Below are 20553 nucleotides of genomic sequence, written 5' to 3'. Positions count from 1 at the left end.
TAGGTTCCCACTGATAGATAAGCTATGTTTAGGAGTATTTGTAAGTCACAAAGACTAGCACATGATTAACTATCATGTCAAGCTGAAAAAAAAAAAACGAATGCATGACCATTAACCACAACGTACACAAGATTTGTGGAAGCTGCACTTTATTTGAAAAAGAAAGAGTTCACTAATTATTCTTACATCTTTTAAATACATAAACAAAACAAAAAATGATCCGTGAGGACAACACAGAAATTATTCAGTAAAACTCAGATCTGATTGAATTGCTTTCATATTTCAAACCATCCTTAGCCAACCCCTGGACAAACTTCCTACATGATCATATGTATATATACATAAAAGCACCGATCAACAGTGCTCGAACCGTCTCCCAGTCAGCGTTTCTTATATGTTACACTACAAATTTACAGTGATATTAATAACCCTGTCCATGACCAATAGCTAGAGGAGCGTCCAGCTCCCGTTCAGTAATCCTGGACTTTTAGAGAGCAGGGTGCTTAACTTGACAAGAAGTCTGAAACATTCAGATCAGGGGCAGCCAGATCTTTACGGTCCGTGTGAAAATGATGGCATGCCATGCATAATGCAGAGAACACCTCCCTTCCCAAGTGCAACACCTCACAGTCACGGAGGAAGTGCTTTTCTACTCCAACAAATACCTCATTGCAAAACCCCTAAGCACAGTATCGACTAAACAGTATAACAAACCGTTCACTAATGATTACCCTCCCAATAGCCTTGGGTTGCAAACATTTCATCTACGGGAAGTTGTTCTAGACATAAAACTTAGCGAATAGTTAGTGCTCTATCATTTAGCTTACAGGTGTATTATCCACATAATATCTATTTCAAAAGTCTATACCTTCATTATACAATCCAACACCCAAGAATAATGTTGAATTAGTATTTATATTTATTTCCCCCCGATGTACTTCGTAAACTCTCCTGTTTTATTTTTTAGGCATTAATTATAAATAAATACAAACAACACGCAAGAAAGGTCTACCGGTGAATACAATTAAAGTCGAAACTAAAAGATAAAGTGTAAAACAAAGTTACTGTTACTATTTCATAACGCATACTATATCAGATGCTGAGTTATACTCTGATTTAGGTCGCCGGTCGCCAGAAGACTTCTCATCATCGGTCGGAGGAAAAGCAGGAAAATCAAACTATAGCTCCTCAGAACACTAAATACCCAGGTCTTTCAATGCCCTTACCTACCTTAACAGATTATAAAATGTATGAGGAATCCCTTTATGGGTCAAACAGCAGCATCACTTGACATCTTAAACAAATTACGAAATGATTGCAGTATGCTCCCAGTCTTTCAACACACTTGCTTTACATCTTTGACGTCGAGTATGTTGTGGGATCGGTCCTCTGAAGAGCATCCCAGCACAGAGGGCAGAGCTTAATGGTTTGACATCAGGGAGCAACTTCATTTTGTGTTACATAAACTGCATCTGGAAAAAGAGACCATTATATGTAGTATTAAATAGATGCTTTACAACAGTGTGTTAAGTCTTCAAGAAACAGTGTTCGCGACCCATGTCGCTTCCGTACCGTGATACATTTATGAATGAAACCTGGAACTGGGAACTGATTGGATAGTGAAGAGTCTGTATGATAGGTTGGAGGAGAGGGGTTAAAAAATAAGAGACTTTGATGTCAGCTGAAAAGGAGAAACGTTTTAGAGGTGTTACGGGAAAGTTGCGGGGTTTCTACTTCGTGACTTTTCCAGTTTGGGGTTATGTGTAAAATCATTTTATACAAACTGTACTCACAGAAAATGAAAAAGTGATGAAATATCTTGAAATATCTGTGCATAACTAGAAATATATTCCATATAGAAATCTCCATGACTTTTTAAAATATATTATCAGGGCTGAATAGCATCGGTTTAAAGGTGACTTCAGTCATTTATTCTTACATTATTTACCATATTTTCCGGACTATAAGTCACACTTTTTTTCATAGTTTGGCTGGTCCTGCAACTTATAGTCAGGTGCGACTTATTTATTTATTTGTTTTTTTGTTTTTGTTTTTCATATCGCACAGTCCTAGTTTATTCAATAAATACAGTTAACAATCTAGCTTCTGAGTTATTAACCCAACAATAGCGGGGTCAGTTAATTTTTTTTGCAGTGGGCCGCAAACATGTGTTTGGTTGTGTGGGCCGCGAGTTGAAAAAGGATGGGGACCACTGCAATACAGAAATCTCCAGGGGTTTTTCTAATATATATTCAGGCATGAATTTCACAGTTTTAATTGTGACTTAATTTATTGTTACTGTTACTTTACATATAATTAAGTAAATCATAAAAAAAATGAATTAAATGATATATATTTTAGACTGAAACAGATTAGTAAAGAATGGTGTCAGTTTTATTAACATGTAAGATTGAAAATTTTAAACAAAATATGTTTAACAGTTTTAAAAAAACGTATATATATATATACAGGTGCATCTCAAAAAATTTTAATATCGTAAAAAACTTTCATATATATTCTAGATTCATTACATGTAAAGTAAAACATTTTTTGTTTTAACTTTGATAGAGCTTACAGCTCATGAAAGTCAAGAATCTAGTATTTCAAAATATTATAATTTTTTTAAAAAAATGGTTATATTACATGACCACTATTTATTTATTTATATATATATATATATATATATATATATATATATATATATATATATATATATACATATATATATATATATATATATATATATATATACATATATATATATATATATATATATATATATATATATATATATATATATATATATATATATATATATATATATATATATATATACACATATACATACATATATAGATCACTCAGTAATGACTGCTATAATATGTGCAATCTATTTGTACAGTCTACATCTAGCAAGAGGCACGAGATGACCATGGCATGCAAGACCATCGGTGATCACAAACACATGCAGGTACCTAGACAAAAGACGAAGCTCTACAAGAAATCCTTGAGAGAGAGCTGTGCAAAGGGGTCTTGTCCTGGGGCTCTGAGAGGACTCTGACTGGAAGGGCTAGAGGCAGCGGAGGGCTAATGCAGAGAGAACAACACAGAGAGAGAAAGGAAAGAACTTGGAGTGACAGGGAGAAGCACATGTGCAGGAGGAGAGGAATGATCTGCACTTTGGGAGGGAGTTCTCTGTCTTCATGGTCCATCAGAACACAATGGACCATGATTACGAAAAGTGTTAATAGAGAGCCACATTCATCACAAAAACAACGTAACGTACATGAAAGGTTAGAGAGATTGTAGGGGCTGTACCTGTGCACTGGACACTGATCCGAACGGATTGGATGGCCTCATGACCGGCTGTGTGTACATCATTGTGGGCTGGGTCATCATGCTCATAGAGGGCAACTGTGAAGGCTACAAAAATCACAACAATGAAGAATCATTCAGTTATCAAAGTTAACTAAAACCATAAAAATCCACAACCTTTTTATTGGAAATAAAATCAACATTAATTCAAATAAAAAACAAAAACACATATTGCAGCTTGTTGCTGAAGCAACTTTTTTCATTTTCGTTCAGATTAACCTGATGTAATAAAACTGAAATACAAAAAAATAAATAAATAAAGACCCTAAAACGAAATAAAAAGAACTAAAAGAGAAAATATAAAATATAAAAATCACAGAAATACTAACCATGCCATATCCCATCATTCCTGTAGGTGTTGTAGCAGGGAAAGCCATGATAGATGGAGGCTACAAAACAAAGAAAGACTAATAAGAACACTAAGGTCATATGTGATTCATTTCATTACATTTTCTCTGTTCCAAAAAAATGTATACACCTTATTTAAGCAAAATCCCAGAATGCACTTCAGTGAGCTTGATTAATAAAAGGCAAGCAAGGCAAGAAAAATGTCAGTGACGATTTAGACATTTCGTTCCCATACTAAGAAGGATTGATTAAAACAGTTTATGCAATTGCATTACTTCAACCAATGTTTGTGTGCTATATATTTAAGTATTGAACTGTTTAGCAACATGCTCATTTCAAAAGCTACTGAAATCAATTGATCAGTTGAGTCGTCTGTGTAGAGCGTTTTTGTGTCTGCTGCCTACAGTATATACAGTAGTGTTCTAAATTGAACATAAGGGTTTTAGTTCACCCCAAAATTTAATTTTGTTATTAATTATTTAAAAACGCCCATGTTGTTCCAAACCCGTAAGACCTTTGTTCCTCTTCAGAACACAAATTAAGATATTTTTGATGAAATCCGAGAGCTTTCTGAGCCTCCATAGACAGCCACGTAACTACCACGTTCAAGGCCCAGAAAGGTAGTAAAGACATTGTTAAAATAGTCCATGTGACATCAGTGGTTCAACTTCAATGTTATGCCCAGATGATTTGATTTCAGAACACATTTGTTATTTGTCTAATAGCAATGTGGTACATGTAGTGAATAATGCCCAGTTTTTTTCTGTAACCATTTACAAGATCGGCAAGTGTGTGATAGCAGGTGTTTTAAAATCATATAATGTATTCCAGCCTTAAGAGGTAAGGATGCTTCCCTAGAAGGTAGCTGCTTATGGCCGCAGCTCACAAGGTTTTGGAACAGAGCGATTTTAATAATATAAAGTACAGTTGTACCATAGAGACAGGGTTCCATGTAGTAGACGGAGCAGTTTTGGGTTGCCAGTTCATTCCACCAGTTAATTTTTTCTCTCCTGGTTGGTTCCAGTGGATATCACTGCAAAAACAAGTGACTAATATTAACACCAAATCAGAATATGACAAATGTACATACTGAGCATTACAAAGGGCAAAAATCTTACTTTTTAGTGGTACCGTTTCCAATGCCCAGATCTATAAGTGAGAAAATATATATTTTATGAAGGCTTTATGAAGAGGTACATTTAAATTTTGTAACAAAGTTGGAAAGTAAGGAGCCGTTCACAAGAGAACATGTTGCTTGTCCGTTGTTTCTCTATGTATTAATGCACTAGATAGACATCACTGATCATTGTGCTTGCACTTTCTGCAGCATCTACTTGATCAGACCTTGCGTTTTCTTCACCTAACTGGCCTCTATGTCACGTTTATATGTGCAAAAATGCATTCTTCTTTGTGAAATGGCCCCTAACAATGTATAATATCTTCCTTTAGCATCATAATCTGCATAATAAACACTTACTTCCAACAAGGTTGGCCAAGGAAGAATCCAGGTCATCTGACACCAGTTTCTCTGGGAGCAGACTGGACTGATTTGAACCCGCCACAGTGGGTTTCAAAATCCCTGCTGTGACATTCACAAATAAGACAGGTGAGTGTATTTATATAGCATATTTGATATACAATGGTCATTCAGTTCATTATTCATAATAAAGCATATAAGAAACATACAGGCATAAAAGCCCTGTTCAAAATCATTGAATGCTGTCAGTTCAGAAACTTCTGATTACATGTAGATGTGTTTTCATTTGATTTTCCCTAAAATGCCTTACCATCTGTATCCAGGCTATTAGACGAGGCAGCTTTAGTACCGAAAACAGACTCAAAGTCAACACGCAGCTCCCCTGAGCTCTGTGGAGGAGGGATTTGTGGAGCTCCGTATCCTTTAAAAGGTACAAAAAGCCATTTCAAGCTTCTCACAGAATTCACAATACAGACTAGGACACCGTCCGAAGAATACACAAGCTGAAAAAATGCCATACTTAAGTTCAAGCGCTGCCAATAAGTGGACTAGAGTCCATGGTCACATGTCAAAGTTAGTGGAGGCTAAACTACAGACGTACACAAGACATCCTGAAAAACTACAAGGGATAGGGATAGATTGCCAAAATGCAAAAACTGTCATCATTTAATCACCCTTGTGTCATTCTAAACTTCTTATGAGTATTAAGGAATATAGAGGAAATTAATGAGTATTTGGGCTGTTGAGCTCCAAAAAGCACCATAAGACACAGTCAGGGTCAGTAAATGATGACAGAATTGTAATTTTTGGGAGATTTATCCCTTTAAGGATCTGATTTTGAATGGCGTTATATTCTTCTAGATCAGAAAGCATTAGAGACAAAGGGAAACATATATCAAAAATTGGCGCAGTCCCACACAAGTCAACCTCCAGCCACAGGCTCCCTACCTCTGAATAGGCCTGCTACAGTGGAGGGCTCAGACTGGAAGGGAGAGGGGTTTGGGAGATGCTGGACCATAGACGGCTGACCAAAAGAGTCTGACAGGCAGGCGGGGAGAAGGAGAAACAACACGGCGAGTGTTAAAGACATTAAGACATTTGAGATTCAGAAGGGGTTAGTAAAGAGCGTATCTAAACAGCAATATTAAGACAGCCATGTGCAGAAGGCAAACAGCATCCAGCAGGGATCATCACAGGTTAGGCCCTGTACACTGCTTCAGTGCTCCTATGTTTCCAGACAGAGGGGAAACATAGGTGGGATGGTTTGCATCATGGTACCTGAGATTAAGTGCTCTATCCGCACAGTGCGTTTGTAACTGCTTGATACAGATGAACTTGAATCAATAAAGGGATTGTACTGATCTAAGGTGAAAAAGGAAAAACAATCTTTCACTTATAGCTTTATAGTTTAACAACTAAACCTTTACAAAGCAACGGTAGTCTGAAGTTAAAACAGGAATGAATGAAATGCGTGATTTTCTGGAATTAACTTTTGTTGTAGAACGCTTCGGTATGTATCATAAATAATATATAAATTATTAAAATGTTTATTTGCCAGTTTTTTTATGCTGGGTTTCTATTTCACTTGCGGACCTTTGATAATTATAAAAGTCTTACATTAGATCATGAAATATTTTCCATTTGTAATATTTCAGTAATCGCATGTGTTAACTCATTATCTTTGATAGCACTACTTTTATATATTACTTTAAAAAAAGTCTGGGCTCCTTTATTATAATTGTTTCTGAAATAAATTAATATTTTTATTCAGCAAAGATATATTAAATTGATCAAATGTGATAGTAAATATGTTAGCAATGTTTTAAAATCTATTTCAGAAAACGCTGTTCTTTTGTACTTCCTGTTCGTCAAAAATAATTCAAATATAAATAATTCTTAAGCATCAAATTAGCATATTAGAATGATTTCAGAAGGATCAAATGACACTGAAAACTGGAGTAATGCTGAAAATTCAGCTTTGCATTACAGGAATAAATTACATTTTAAAATATATTAAAATAGAAAACCGTTATCTTAAACTGTAATAGTATTTCACAATAACACTGTATTTTTAATCAAATAAATGCAACCTTGATGAGATTGAGACTTTTCAAATATTCTTACAGACCCCAAACTTTTGAATGGTGGTAACTTGTTTTTTGTTTTTCAAATGTAGATATTATCCTAAATATGTTGAAAGCTGGGCAAAGTAATCTATTCATAATGTAGTTATATCATCTTGTTTATTTGACTTTCTATACACCCAGTTACTGTTTTCAGTTGTTTTGGTCTCACACTACCTACAACCGCTTTAATTTTAGCTTGAAATCAAGATAAAAACTGTAATTAATGAAACAGCCCAACTATAACAAAGCCAAAACAAAGCTATAAGTGTACAAACATTATTTGAGGGTTATCTATAGTACAGCCATTTAGTCTCCAATTACAGACTGCATTCTTACTCAGACGCCGAGCTCAACTGTAAGAACGATGTGACCGAACTTAATCAGAGGATTCCTGATTTGACACAACGGGATACTGTGCATGCGAAACAACGAGGGACTTTCAGCGACCAGAAAAACTCAAACTAATTAAACACTTTGGATGGGTGGTTTGGAAGAAAGAAACTGAAGCGTGTTTACCACCAAAAATCTCATGACCTGATGTCCTAGAGGAGAAATGAACACCATCTGCTGACATAACGGGTAGATGAGCACCGTCAACAACAAGTTTGGTTAGGAAAGGGTTTAGGTTTGGAATGGAGTCATCTACAGCTTCAGAAGAAGAGAAAGGATCTGAGCAGGCAAAAGGAGAGAGAGAGAGAAAGTGTCGAACAGGAGGACATTAGAACGAGACTCGAGTTAACACAGAGAAGGCTACAGCACTGCTGAATATCTGAGACGGTCTCACGTAAAAGGTCTTACCTCCCCATGCCGTGGCCACAGAGGGTCCGGGCTGCATGCTTGACTGAAAGTTAGTCTGCATGTCGAAGAAGTCGCCCTCCATCTTCAGGGCACTGAGGATCAGAAAACAAAAAACGTCTTAATCCCCAACTGATTTAAAGGGACAATTCACCTAAAAATGAAAATTACCCCATTATTTACTCAACCAGAAGTCTAGGTGTATATGACTTAATTCTTTCAGACAAATACAGTTGGAGTTATATTTAAAAATGTCCTGGCTCTTCCAAGCTTTATAATGGCAATGTATAGTGGTTGAGATTTCGAAGCACAAAAAAGTGCAGCAATACATCATAAAAAGTGCTCCACACAGCTCTGGGGGATTAATAAAGTTCTTCTGAAGTGAAGCTATGCATTTGTGTGAAAATATCCATATTTAAAACTTTAAAAAACTGTAATCTCTAGCTTCCGCTAACTGTAGAATGCTCGTTCACGAGAGAGTGGCGTTCCAGTGGATGATGAAGAGATGAACGCAGAATCGCAGAGAGCAAAACTAGTCATGTCATGAATTAGAAGTACAAAACGAGGATTTGTAATAAAAATGTTGAAGGCTTTCAATAAAAGCCAAGAGGAGACTGGTTTTCCTTTGCTGTAAACAAAACATGTCCTACTGTACATCATCCACTGGAACGCCAATCTCTGGTGAACATGCATACTACAGTTAGTGGAAAATAGGGGTTACCATTTATAAAGTTTTAAATATGAAAATATTTCTTACAAAAAATAGCATTGATTAGTTTCAGAAGGCCTTTATTAACCCTCCAGAGTCATCGGAAGCAATGTTTATGATGGATGAATGCTCTTTTTTGGGCTTCAAAATCCAATTCACTGCCATTTATACAGCTTGGAAGAGCCAGGACAGTTTTAAATATAACTCTGATTGTAATCGTCTGAAAGAAAAAAAGTCATATACACCTAGGATGGCTTGAGCTGTCACACTATGAAGTGATTTGATTGGCTAACCCATTGGAGCAGCTGGGAGTGGAGAACAGGTCGATGGCAGGAGCTGTGCTGATGCATGCTGCTGTGGTGGAGACTGGAGAAGTGTCGGTCGTGGCAAACGAAGGCCTCTTGGAGAGCTCCTTCAGCCTCTGTTCCTGTTTACAAGAAGCCAAGAAACCTTTTAGACAGGAAGGAGCCATCTGATTGGCATGGAGAATAACCTACCAACCACTTTTCATTCATTAGTCTGATGTTTTGAGGATAAATTTGAAATGTGATACCAAGCTTATTCAGATAATTGTTTTAACATTTATCCGCCTTAAAGAAACCGGTTGAATCTTATTCAAAGATTAAATCGGATAATCTTTGCAAATTCTGGAAGTCTGGCAACTTTTTGTGTTGTAAACAAAGTTGTACACTAAGCTTTTTGGTCAAAAAAAACCTGTGTACTCTGACTTTTTTAAGTAGCCACCCAATCACATTATAAGTTTTCACCAACTCTTGCCAATATTGTGTGCAATATATGCATTATATAGTCTATGAATGGTTTATGAGCTGCAGACACCCGATATAGAAAAGACACCCGTGATTAATCTAACAAACAAAATATTTATATTCTAGTATTCTTAGGCCACATACACACTGTAAAGCTTAAGAAGTCACAACTGTATTTAAATATGTAAGAGACTCCCCAAAATTACAATTTTGTGTGTATACAGAACAGAACTTGCTCTCAAAATTGCAATGAGTGACATCATGTGTTGTTTTATGTGTTGCTTTGAAGAACACACTCTTGAAATGTCCATGTATTATAGTCAAGGCTTGTTATTTGGGCTTGGCTAATAAAACAATTCAGTTTTAGGAGTTAAATACATTAGACAGGTGCAGGTCACTATATTTTGGTATGTATCTTACTTCCAAGATAACACATTTGGATTTAAGTGTATGTGCTTGTACTTGTTTGCTGTAATTAGTTTTTTCATGGCAAGAGTCAAATCACACCTGGTTTCCAGTGATTTCTTGCACCACGCATACAGAAAAAAAGGCATCTCTGATATGAGTTTAAATACATCATTAACAACTAGACATTCAGTTCGTTTCAGCACACATGATGTAGAATTTCTGTAAATACAGGTTTCACTACCTGTATTTTTTCAAATGTGTGCACATACAACCAGAAAACAGGAATCTATAATCAAAGAAAAATGAGCAAAAATGAACAGAAATACTGGAAATCCTTTCCTCTGGTGGGTGAAATTATTTTTGATATGTGCCCTTTTATGTACCTTTAGAGCTTTCAATCGTGCCTGCTCCTCCTCCAGAGCTGCCTGCTTTTCCCTTTCATCCACTTTGGTGAAAGACATGCCAGTGTTGGCCAGAGATGACACAGCATTGGAGAGTGTGCTTGCCCTACAAAAGTCGGGGAGAGATAAATTGGGCTTCTGTGAGTATCAAATAGAAATTTACACCTATACAGAACTCCTGCATTTGTCAAGCACAAGCTCTTATAAGTTAGAATCATCAAGTGCTGTCAACACAATGCATCTTATGGAACTCATTCATTTGAATTAAGCTCTGAATGTGACACATGAATGGCCCACCTGCTGGCGGCAGTGGAGTCCTTCACCTTCTTTCCTTCTAATGAAGCCAAGTGTTGCTCCAGGGCATCCAACAGACTGCTGGGGGCCTGAGGGAATTCACAAACATTTACTCAGGAATAAAGCACTGACTGCATCAAGCCTCCAATTAAAAGACAGTAAATAGCTTATTTGCAACAAGAATTGAACAGTGCAGAAGAGTGCAGAAAAGAGTCCGAAAAGTACTTACACACACGGTAAACTGAAGGTGGACAGAAGGTGGAAACATAAAGGGAAATACAGAATATAAAGGTGGTCTTGGTCAGACATATAATGCACGAGTTTCAGATCTGCTCTTAAATAAACCTATGGTATTTGCATTGATAATAACCTGTCCTTTTCACGTGACCATGTTTAACATTTGCCATTATGACTTAATATTAATGTATATTAAACGTTTCTCTCTCCCAAGGTGTCAAATACTGCTGCTTGGGTAAAAGCCCTGCATGTCACTGTATAGAATGATGCATCAACATTATTATTATAATCATGAAGCCAAACTCACAGGAATATACTCATCATCTGAAATGTGTTTGTGCTTTAATTGTACTCTATATGAAGGTTTCTCGTACCTTTGGACAAATAATATAGACTGACTTTGCCAACTGTTTGTAATATTTTTATTTTATTATTATTATTATTTTTCTTATATAGAGACTAAATTTTGAGAAATATTTAGGAAATATGACAGAGCTGAGCATAAGCAGAAAATATATTTAAATCATGTTAAGATTTCTATGGCCTGAAGATATTTTAAAATAAAATAAAACTTTTATTCAGCAAGGATGCATTTAACTGATCAAAAGTGACAGTAAAGAGACTGAAGACTGAATGATTCTGAAAATTCAGCCTTGCTATTTTATTACTGTTTTTACTGTATTTTTTATCAAATAATAAAAAATAAAAAACATTTAAAGGTCTTACTCCAGATTTTTAAAACAGTAATATATTGCCATACAGATTTTATTTAAATTACATTTACAAACTACACAAAACGGCTCTAAGTGAGAACCTGTTGAGTCAATATACTTGTGGAAGTCATTTTTCTATTATCTCTATTATTGTCATTATTATTCTGAAATCTCCACTGAGCCCATAACACCTTTATTTGCTGTAGACGGGGAAAAGCTGAGAAATCTTTAGTGACATGCGCATCCTAAAGACCTGCATGCATCTTTAAGTCAAAAATGCATTAGTGCAAATTAACGTAGTAAGAGAGAAAGCAGTTTCAGAAAATACTCAGGATAGTTAATAAAGCAGAACGAGTGCAGGAGTTAAAGTCTGAATAAAAGTGTAGTCTTACCTGAGACAGGTCAGGTATGTCCCCGCGGTCTATTCCCACCTGCTGTGAGGAGTGTCCAATAAATATGTTACATAGCGCTCTTCTGATGACGTTCCTCGCTAACCAGAACAACTCATGAGAATCTCACCTCTGCCACTTTGAGGAACTCCGAGATCCGTGTCATACGAGTAAGAAATTTCTTGTAAATGTCCAAACCCTCTTTGCACTGGACTTTTTTCATATCAAAATACTTTTCTGTAAGAGTTAGATGAATAGGTACGCATTAGGAATCAGCACTCAGCATTTGGTATAGATTGTAGACTTACATTTTGGCCAGAAGCCACGGTCTAAAGTTAAATTGCCTTGATTAATTTGTTTCTTAGAAACACACAGCTTTTACTTCCCATGACGTTAATTGATAGGCTGGAGTCATGTGGATTACTTGTGCATTATTGTGATGTTTCTATCAGCTGCTTGGACTTTCATTCTGGCGGCACCCATTTACTGCAGAGGATCTATTGCTAATGCTAAATTTCTCCAAATCTGTTTGGATTTTCCCTGAGGGTGAGTAGATTTTCAGCTCATTTTAATTTTTGGGTGAACTATTCCTTTTTAACAAATATTTACCTTAATTCTGTAATGTGCATCTTTCATAAAAAGTAAAGAGAATGTGTTTCCACAATATTTTTTTTTTCTTGTTTAGAATTGAGATGACAGCATTCTGAAAGACCTACCCAGTAAGTTTATTATCCCTTCATTGTAAGCTGCAAAAAGCCGGATGGAGTCTTTGAAGAGAAGCATGAAGGCTGCATTGATAACCCCATTGGAAAGTTCATTGGCATTGACCTGGACAAAAAAAAAAAAAAAAATTTTAATATATGCAACAAAAATGCTTTGCTTCTACAGAGTATATATTCATTGCATGTATTCATGAGTCATTTTTATCAGTGAACATGCATGTATATAGATCAACCGTCAGCTCACATTGAAGTCAAGAAGGGCGTCCATCTGGTTCTGTATAATGGGGATGGTTTTTAGAAGCTTCTCTGTGTTCATGGTTCTCATCACTCCATCCACCCTTAAGGAAAAGATTTTAAAATATAGGTCAAATGACATTAGGGGGATCAGTGCATGGAGGTTTAGTGGATGATCCAGCGCAATGATTTCAAGCACTTAATGCAAGCACTTCAAATCTAGTGCTGCACAAATGCCCCTCAAATGATTTAAAACAAAAACTACAGTTAAGACTAAAACAACTTTGTACCGAGTGAACAGTTTGCTGGTCAAATGAATCACTGTTTCAGTTACATAATGCACTTAATGTAAAATTCAGCACACCAGAGAAAGCAGGAACTAGATACTACCTTAAGATTCAAAGTCATTTTATAAAATGTATTTAAAAAATATCCTACCCACGCTTTACTTTCGTGAAGTCAAATGCCACCTGTCGATATGAAACCGCTTTCTCATTCAGATATCGACTGTACCTCCGAATGAATGTTGACATATCATAACCTAGGGAAATACCAATGAATATTACAGGTAAGAAATAAAGTACTTTATATATAACAAATGATAAAGAGTAGTTGCTAAGGATCACAGAGGAAAAGTGCTACAATCAGGAAAGGGGAATTTGAAATGGTAAATTAAAATGGTAAAAAAAGGTAATGTTAAATATTACTATAAAACAAATGACATGAATGAAAAAATAAAACAATATTATAATGGCATAACATAAAATGTTAATGTGTAAAATAAATGCTTAATTTACAAGAATTTAAATAATGCATTCAAAGATGAGAACAAAAGAAAAATGAAATTTCTGTAGAGTCTGAAAATGTGAAATAGTTCAATACTGTACCTTGTAGGCCACATTTGTCCAGGAAATTACTGAGATTAAATAATGTGTTCCTGGAGGCCAAGTACTGAATAAATCGCTGTAACCAAAATAATACAAAAAAAAACGGTTTAATGCATAGAATTATTTACAGAATTTTATTGGTGTATGAGAAAGAAAAAAAAAAAGTGGACAGATCTCCCACGGTTACGCACCTCGTTCCCGTATACCATGAGGTGATGTGTTGTGATTAGAGACTTAAAGACCACCACCCAGCTGGTGTTAGTGGTCCTCTCGAACAGAGAGTCTGCCAGCTGAGGAATGTTCACATTCATCTCATTGGTACAGTGTATCAAGTCTACAACAGAAATAGAGATTTCCATTAACTACTGAAATTAATAACTGGGTGAACAGACAAGAACTGAGTCTAAAGACTGCACTGGTATAGAGCTTAAAATGAAATAAATCAAAGGATTACAAAGCATTTATAACATAAAAGAGAACAATAATACTCTGTGGAGAGAGCCCACATATATAAGCTTTTCTACATATCAGACGTGCTTTATTCTGGATTAAGTAACAGGAATCACACAGACCTCTACTAACTCTGCTGGTGGACTTTCTAGATGAAATGTTTACTGCACTTCTGCTAATATGCTTAGGGGAATAAAACAGTGGTGTAGACAGAGATGTAGTGCAGTTTCAGATGAGCTGCTACTTTCTGAATGAATGAGGTTGACTTCAGTCGTGTGGTTGGTTGCTTGGTTTGGTGTATTAAGGCAGCTGCATCCAGAACACTGCCAACTTTGATTCATCAAGTCGTTCATACTCGGAGAAACAAAGCCCTCGCCACAAAAGATGTCATTGTCAACGGAAATGTTCAGAATCACATCTTATCTGTTTCTACAGCTATCGCCATATCAGGCAAAAGCAGTTCATCTTTATTTTGGCGAGAAGATCCATAAGTACCCATTATTTATTAGGGGTTTTGAAATTAATTGTTGCAGTAATAGAACTTAATCGATTATAGCCTATGACGTCATTTGCATATACGCGTTTCAGTCATGCGAGTTTAAAATGGCGGAAGGAGGCAAAACACATACGCAAATATAAAAAAATGCACCTACAAATTTTAAATCTGAGATCTGGGCACATTTTGGTTTTTATAAACGAATTGGTAGGCATGACGAGCTGGACAGGACACATGCGGTGTGTAAAACCTGTCAAGCTGAAATAAAAAATGTTGTGAATACGACTAACTTAAGAAATCATGTTAGACGTTTTCACCCTGAGATGCTGACGGCAGCTGGTCCAAAGGCCGACCCAGCTCAGCCAAACATAGTTCAACAATATCATCTCTGCCGCACAATTTGGAGAAAGGGAAGAAAATAACCAGATCAGATTTGTATTTATTAGTTCTAAATGCTCTGTTGTCTATTTGTGTGCAGACTTAAATTTAGCTGAATGTTTGCTACATTCAGGAAGTGCCCACTGCTGTTATTTGATTTTATGTTGTATATTAGAGCTGTGCAGAAAGTTTTAGTTTTGAAGACTGTACTATTTGTTAACATTTAAATACTTTTTGTAGTAGTACACTGCACTTTAAATGCATTCAGTACTTGACAGTTTCATGTGCCTTTAGTATTCATTTACTAGTGTATTTACTCTGTTCAGACTTAAGTTTTATTTGAAGCAGATAAAATAAAAAGGGAGTTCAAATATCTGACTGCTTGTAGACTATTTACTGATGAAAATGTAGCCATGTGCAGGATTATTGAAAACCGAGGTTGCAAAGAATGCAATCGTGATGCATCGTGAAATCGAATTTAATCGAATCATTGAAATGATAATCGTATATATATATATATATATATATATATATATATATATATATATATATATATATATATATATATATAATTTTTTTTTTTAGAGAAACCAAGCCTGCATTCATTTGATCCAGAATACAGTAAAAACAGTAGAAAATTTGTTTACATATTTCTTTTTTAATAGATTTTAGAATGTCATTTATTCCTGTGATTTCAAAGCAGATTTTTTTTACATAATTACTCCAGTCACATAATCCTTCAGAAGTCATTCTGATATTCTGATTTTCTGCTCAAAAACATGTATTATTAATATTATGATGTTGAAAACAGCCAAGTAAAATTGTCTTTAGGTTTCATCGATAAATGGAAAGTTCAGAAGAACAGCATTTGTCTGAAATAGAAATCTTATGTAACATTATAAATATCTTTATCATCACTTTTGATCAATTTAAAGCATCCTTGAAAAATAAAAGTAGCTATAATTTATTTCCCAAAATAAAAATATACTGAGCTTTTGAATGATATAGTGTACAACGTTACAAAAGTTTTTTTTATTTCAGATAAATGCTCACCTTTGGATAGGGCTGCAACAACTAATCGATAAAATCGATTATTATCGATAATGAAAATCATAGACAACGATTCTCATTATCGATTAGTCGGGTCTGCTCATAGATGCTCATCCAACTGCAGCCGGTCGCATCAAATACAGCACTGAACAATGCATTTCTATGGACAAAATGCTTCTACAAAGATTGGAGGAAACAGAAAGAGCTCCTGCAGGAAAAGGATTTGATCCAAGCTGCCCAAAACATGAGAAATCTTTATTTTAAGTGTCAAGCTGATGCATAGAGTAATGGCTGGCCTGTCAGAACACAGTAGAGAGGGAGACATTATTCAGTGCAAAAACATTCATTGTGCTGAAATATTAGTTGTTTAACATTTATACTTTGGTTTAAAAGTCAACATGTAGTGTGAGTAATTTATGAGAGTAGGAACTGTGAAGGAACAGCAGCGTGTAATTGTGTGATTGTAAATATCAGACGCTTTTACAAGGATAAAGAAATGACAGTAAGAGGAGACCGACTGATCAAAGTGCACACGACACGTGTTCCTGCAGAGCATTACTGTTTTTGTCAGTAACATTTAAATAAAGAAAATAGCAGTTTTTATCCGATTAATCGATGAATTCTTAAACAGCAAATCAGCATATAAAAAAGTATAAATTAAATATATTATAAATATAATATATTATAAAATAAATTCAAAAAGTATTTCACAATATTACTTATTTTGCTGTATTTTGGATCACATAAATGCAGGCTAAGTAAGCAAAAGAGAATAAAAAAAAAAAAAAACATAAAATATCTTACTGTTCAACAACTTTTGACCGGTAGTAGGGTATAAGCATTTTTATTTATATTTATATATTTCAGTTTCAGTTATTTTAGCACATCAAGTTTGCCTTTATGGTCAAGTTTAGTTAACCATAATAACCTTTCTTTAAAATATATTATTTTATGTTCCACAGAGAAAAGACACTCATAGGGGTTTGGAATGACATGAGGGTAAGTAAATGATGGCAGAACACTAACTCTGAAGAGAAGAAACTGTAGAATAAATGTGTTCTGTTTATTTTCTTTGTGTACAACAATATTCTCGTAGCTTCATAAAATTATGGTTGAACCACTGATGTCACATTAACTATTTTAATGATGTCCTTACCTTACTACCTTTCTGAGCCTTGAACATGCTAGTTGCATTGCTTTTTCAGGATCAGAAAGCTCTCAGATTTCATCAAAAATATCTTTATTTGTGTTCTGAAGATGAACAAAGGTCTTACATCTTTGGAACGACCTGAGGGTGAGTACTTAAAGGAACACTCCACTTTTTTAAAATAGGCTCATTAGCTTAGCATAGATCATTGAATCTGAGTAGACCATTAGCATCTCCCTCAAAAATGACCAAAGAGTTTCTATATTTTTACTATTTAAAACATGACTATTCTGTTGTTGCATTGTGTATTAAGACCAACGGAAAAAGGAAAAGTTGCACCCATGGTATGGCAGCAAAGTTCCTTGATTATTATCGCTGAACGGGAGTATAGTTCCTAACCATATCAGCCTAGAAAATTGCAACTTTTCAAAAAAATTTAGCAAGAAAAAAAAATAAGAAAAATATCAAAACTCTGGTCATTTTTGAGCAAGATGCTAATGGTCTAATCAGATTCAATTATCTATGCTAGGCTAAACTAAAAGTGCAAACGAAAACTTTTTAACTCTAGGGGAGCTGGAAAATTAGCGTACTTTCAAAAAAAGTGGAGTGTTCCTTTAATGACAGAATTGGCATATCCGTTTAAGTTTACTTGCACTGAGTAAAATGCAATGAAAGTGAATTATTATGCATAAAGGTGCAAGTAATTCTAAGGATGCAGAGAACAATTACCCTTTTTTCCTTTTTTAAAAATCCTAACTACAGTCCTTCAAACATGTCATAGCGTGTCTTATAACACTGTAATAAGTAAAATAAAGAGAGTCAGGCCTGGCTGAGACAGACATAAATAGAGATCTATTCTCAAGCCCAGACTTACTAGAATGGCACTAGACCAGAACTTCTTAAAGAAGGCACACAGCATTCACTGACATCACCTGACAGCTTGTCGCCAAACGAATATGAGAATCGAATCCAAACGAATTTCTAACAATTCAAATACACCCCAAACACCTTCCTTACAATAACCCCTCCACACCAGCCTAAGACAAACAATAGCACTGATTTATTTCTGCCCAATGAGCATTATGAGGAACTAACATTTAACCAGATTTACCAGCATGGCAGTGCCAAAGAGGTCTACATGAGGTCATAAACTGTATTAAAATAGATTTGGATACTATAAAAGCATTATGGGATCAAACTTAATGACAATCCCATCATTCTTGCTTATATAAATATCCCAGTATTGCACATGCACAGTCCAGCTTCAGTAATGTTATAGTGATGCATGTCAGTTTGTCATAAATGGCCTGTGTTTCAATATTATTAAACAGGTGTCTGTCTAAGCACATTAGCTTAGCACAACCAGGGCCTGCCCATTGTACAATAGCCTAAAACCGTAGCCATAACAATCAAAGCAACAGCTGTACACACGTCCATCATCGCAAATCATATCAAACACTCAGCTGGTAATACTCACAGTCCAAATGTTTCTTTTTAGGGCCCATAATTTCGTGAGTTGTTGCCTTGCACACTGTTTTGGACACAGCTGATCCAGTAACGCTGTGCTGAGCAGCAGTTATCCTGTCTGTAATGCTCTGCCCAGACATCTTCAAAGCTTTCCAGCGACCGACAATCAAATAATACGTATGAATATTGAAATTCACACTGCTACTAAATAGTGTTCACAGTTCCCGGTCGACCTCCTGTCGTACGATACGAGAACACGGAGAGACAAAGATTGCTCGGACAAGAGCCTTGCACACAGTTATCCGCTGCGCGAGACGATGAGGAATCCACAAATGATGTTAGCGAATATCTCGCGTGGAAATGTTACATTGTTACGGGTTTCACTCGCGCGCTGTAAAGGCTCGTGCCTCATCTCTCGTGTCCCGACACTAATCCCTCCGTTCAGCCGCCGCCTGTTTTATTTCTGTAAACCCGCAGGACTGAAGAGCAGCGAAGGCATTCAGTGAAATGGCGGGCCTGTGCTGTTCCATGAGAGCTGGAGGAATATGGGACACTGACCGCTGATGCTGCTGCTGATCCTGGATCAGACAGACAGACGCCTTCACCATCACTAATGCGCTCTTTATTATAAAGCTTAGTAGTGGCTGAGTGTCTAGAGAGCAATTCAATTCAACAATTATATATTCCTGGATTATCAAGTGACTGGTCCTGCTCTGCACAGTTTTTTATCTGAATGTTTTTAAGAAACATTACATTTTATGAGTGGAAAGCAGTCCTTGCAGGTGTGTTTCTAATATAGTGTGTTAATAAGAAGTAATTACATGTAGCTTAACTAAGTCGCGTAATTTAATTACAAAATAAATGTAATTGTAATCAGTTACAATTTCGATAAAAAATGTTAATACATTATAGTAAGGATTACAAAGGAGGTTACATCTTACTTTTTTCACATTTATAGATTTCTTTCATAAATTTCAGTGACTGCTCTAAAATATAAGACACCGATGTTCAGGCGTTTAGGACACAGAATATTTGACTACGGTATTTAGGTTTATGAATGCTTTTTTTCAAGGCATTGTTAGATGCCAGTGTTTCCTGTCATAACTGCAAATATTTGATTTCAAAAACACTATCATAGCTATTAACTATTTCTTGCTATGGTTTTAAATCTCTATTTATCCTCAGAATGATCTCAAAGAAAGTCTTATTTTGTGTGTGCTTTTAAAATTAAATTATTAAAACCTTAGTGATAAAGGAAAATGACAGTGTTGAACATGTAAGGTTAACCATGGCTAGTTGCACATTTGAAAATGATTAACACTTGAAAACATTAGACATTCTGGAAAGTAATAAAAAAATCATCAAATGTAATCAGCTACATTACTTTAGTAAAGTAATTGAAATAGTCACACTTAGTACAATTTAGATAATCTGTAACCTATTACATTTACAAATGTATCCTTCCCAGCACTGAGGATATATGCTCTTGCATATATAAGCAGTTCAGTACCATCAAATCTAGAAATAATGTGTCAAATCATCATATCAATATATATTGACAAATCTAGCCTATACTCCTGTTGTGACTCATAGGATGTGAAATATTAAAAAGGTTGTATTTTTCACTTTGTACACATGTGTATGGGTATACATGGTTAATGAGAACACTTCTCGTGTCTTATG

The 20553-nt window shown here is 35.5% G+C and overlaps 1 protein-coding gene across 11 annotated transcripts; it reads right to left on the bottom strand.

Annotated features, from left to right (window-relative positions):
- Window positions 1–132: 132 nt before the first annotated feature.
- Window positions 133–19485, bottom strand: LOC127972877 (phosphatidylinositol-binding clathrin assembly protein-like). 11 transcript variants are annotated; one of them, XM_052576772.1, is made up of 24 exons: window positions 18881–19485; window positions 14074–14216; window positions 13883–13958; window positions 13434–13536; window positions 13006–13099; window positions 12756–12867; window positions 12170–12276; window positions 12043–12084; window positions 10930–10941; window positions 10704–10789; window positions 10389–10512; window positions 9124–9257; window positions 8125–8216; window positions 7861–7995; window positions 6479–6562; window positions 6149–6238; window positions 5511–5621; window positions 5201–5305; window positions 4842–4872; window positions 4657–4756; window positions 3705–3764; window positions 3319–3423; window positions 2976–3087; window positions 133–1472 (listed from the first exon to the last, which is right to left on the bottom strand). In XM_052576772.1, exons 1-23 carry the CDS (start codon window positions 19008–19010, stop codon window positions 2995–2997), a joined length of 2169 nt encoding a protein of 722 aa, XP_052432732.1. In that variant the 5' UTR covers window positions 19011–19485; the 3' UTR covers window positions 133–1472; window positions 2976–2994. The 11 variants fall into 11 exon arrangements, with proteins under 11 accessions (XP_052432732.1, XP_052432730.1, XP_052432736.1 ...); XM_052576770.1 differs by having other exon boundaries at window positions 7843–7995; window positions 18881–19484; XM_052576776.1 differs by lacking the exon at window positions 6149–6238 and having other exon boundaries at window positions 7843–7995.
- Window positions 19486–20553: the final 1068 nt, after the last annotated feature.

Source organism: Carassius gibelio, chromosome B15, assembly GCF_023724105.1.
Source record: "Carassius gibelio isolate Cgi1373 ecotype wild population from Czech Republic chromosome B15, carGib1.2-hapl.c, whole genome shotgun sequence".
NCBI lineage: Eukaryota > Metazoa > Chordata > Actinopteri > Cypriniformes > Cyprinidae > Carassius > Carassius gibelio.
This window is presented reverse-complemented; position numbering and strand designations above follow the sequence as displayed.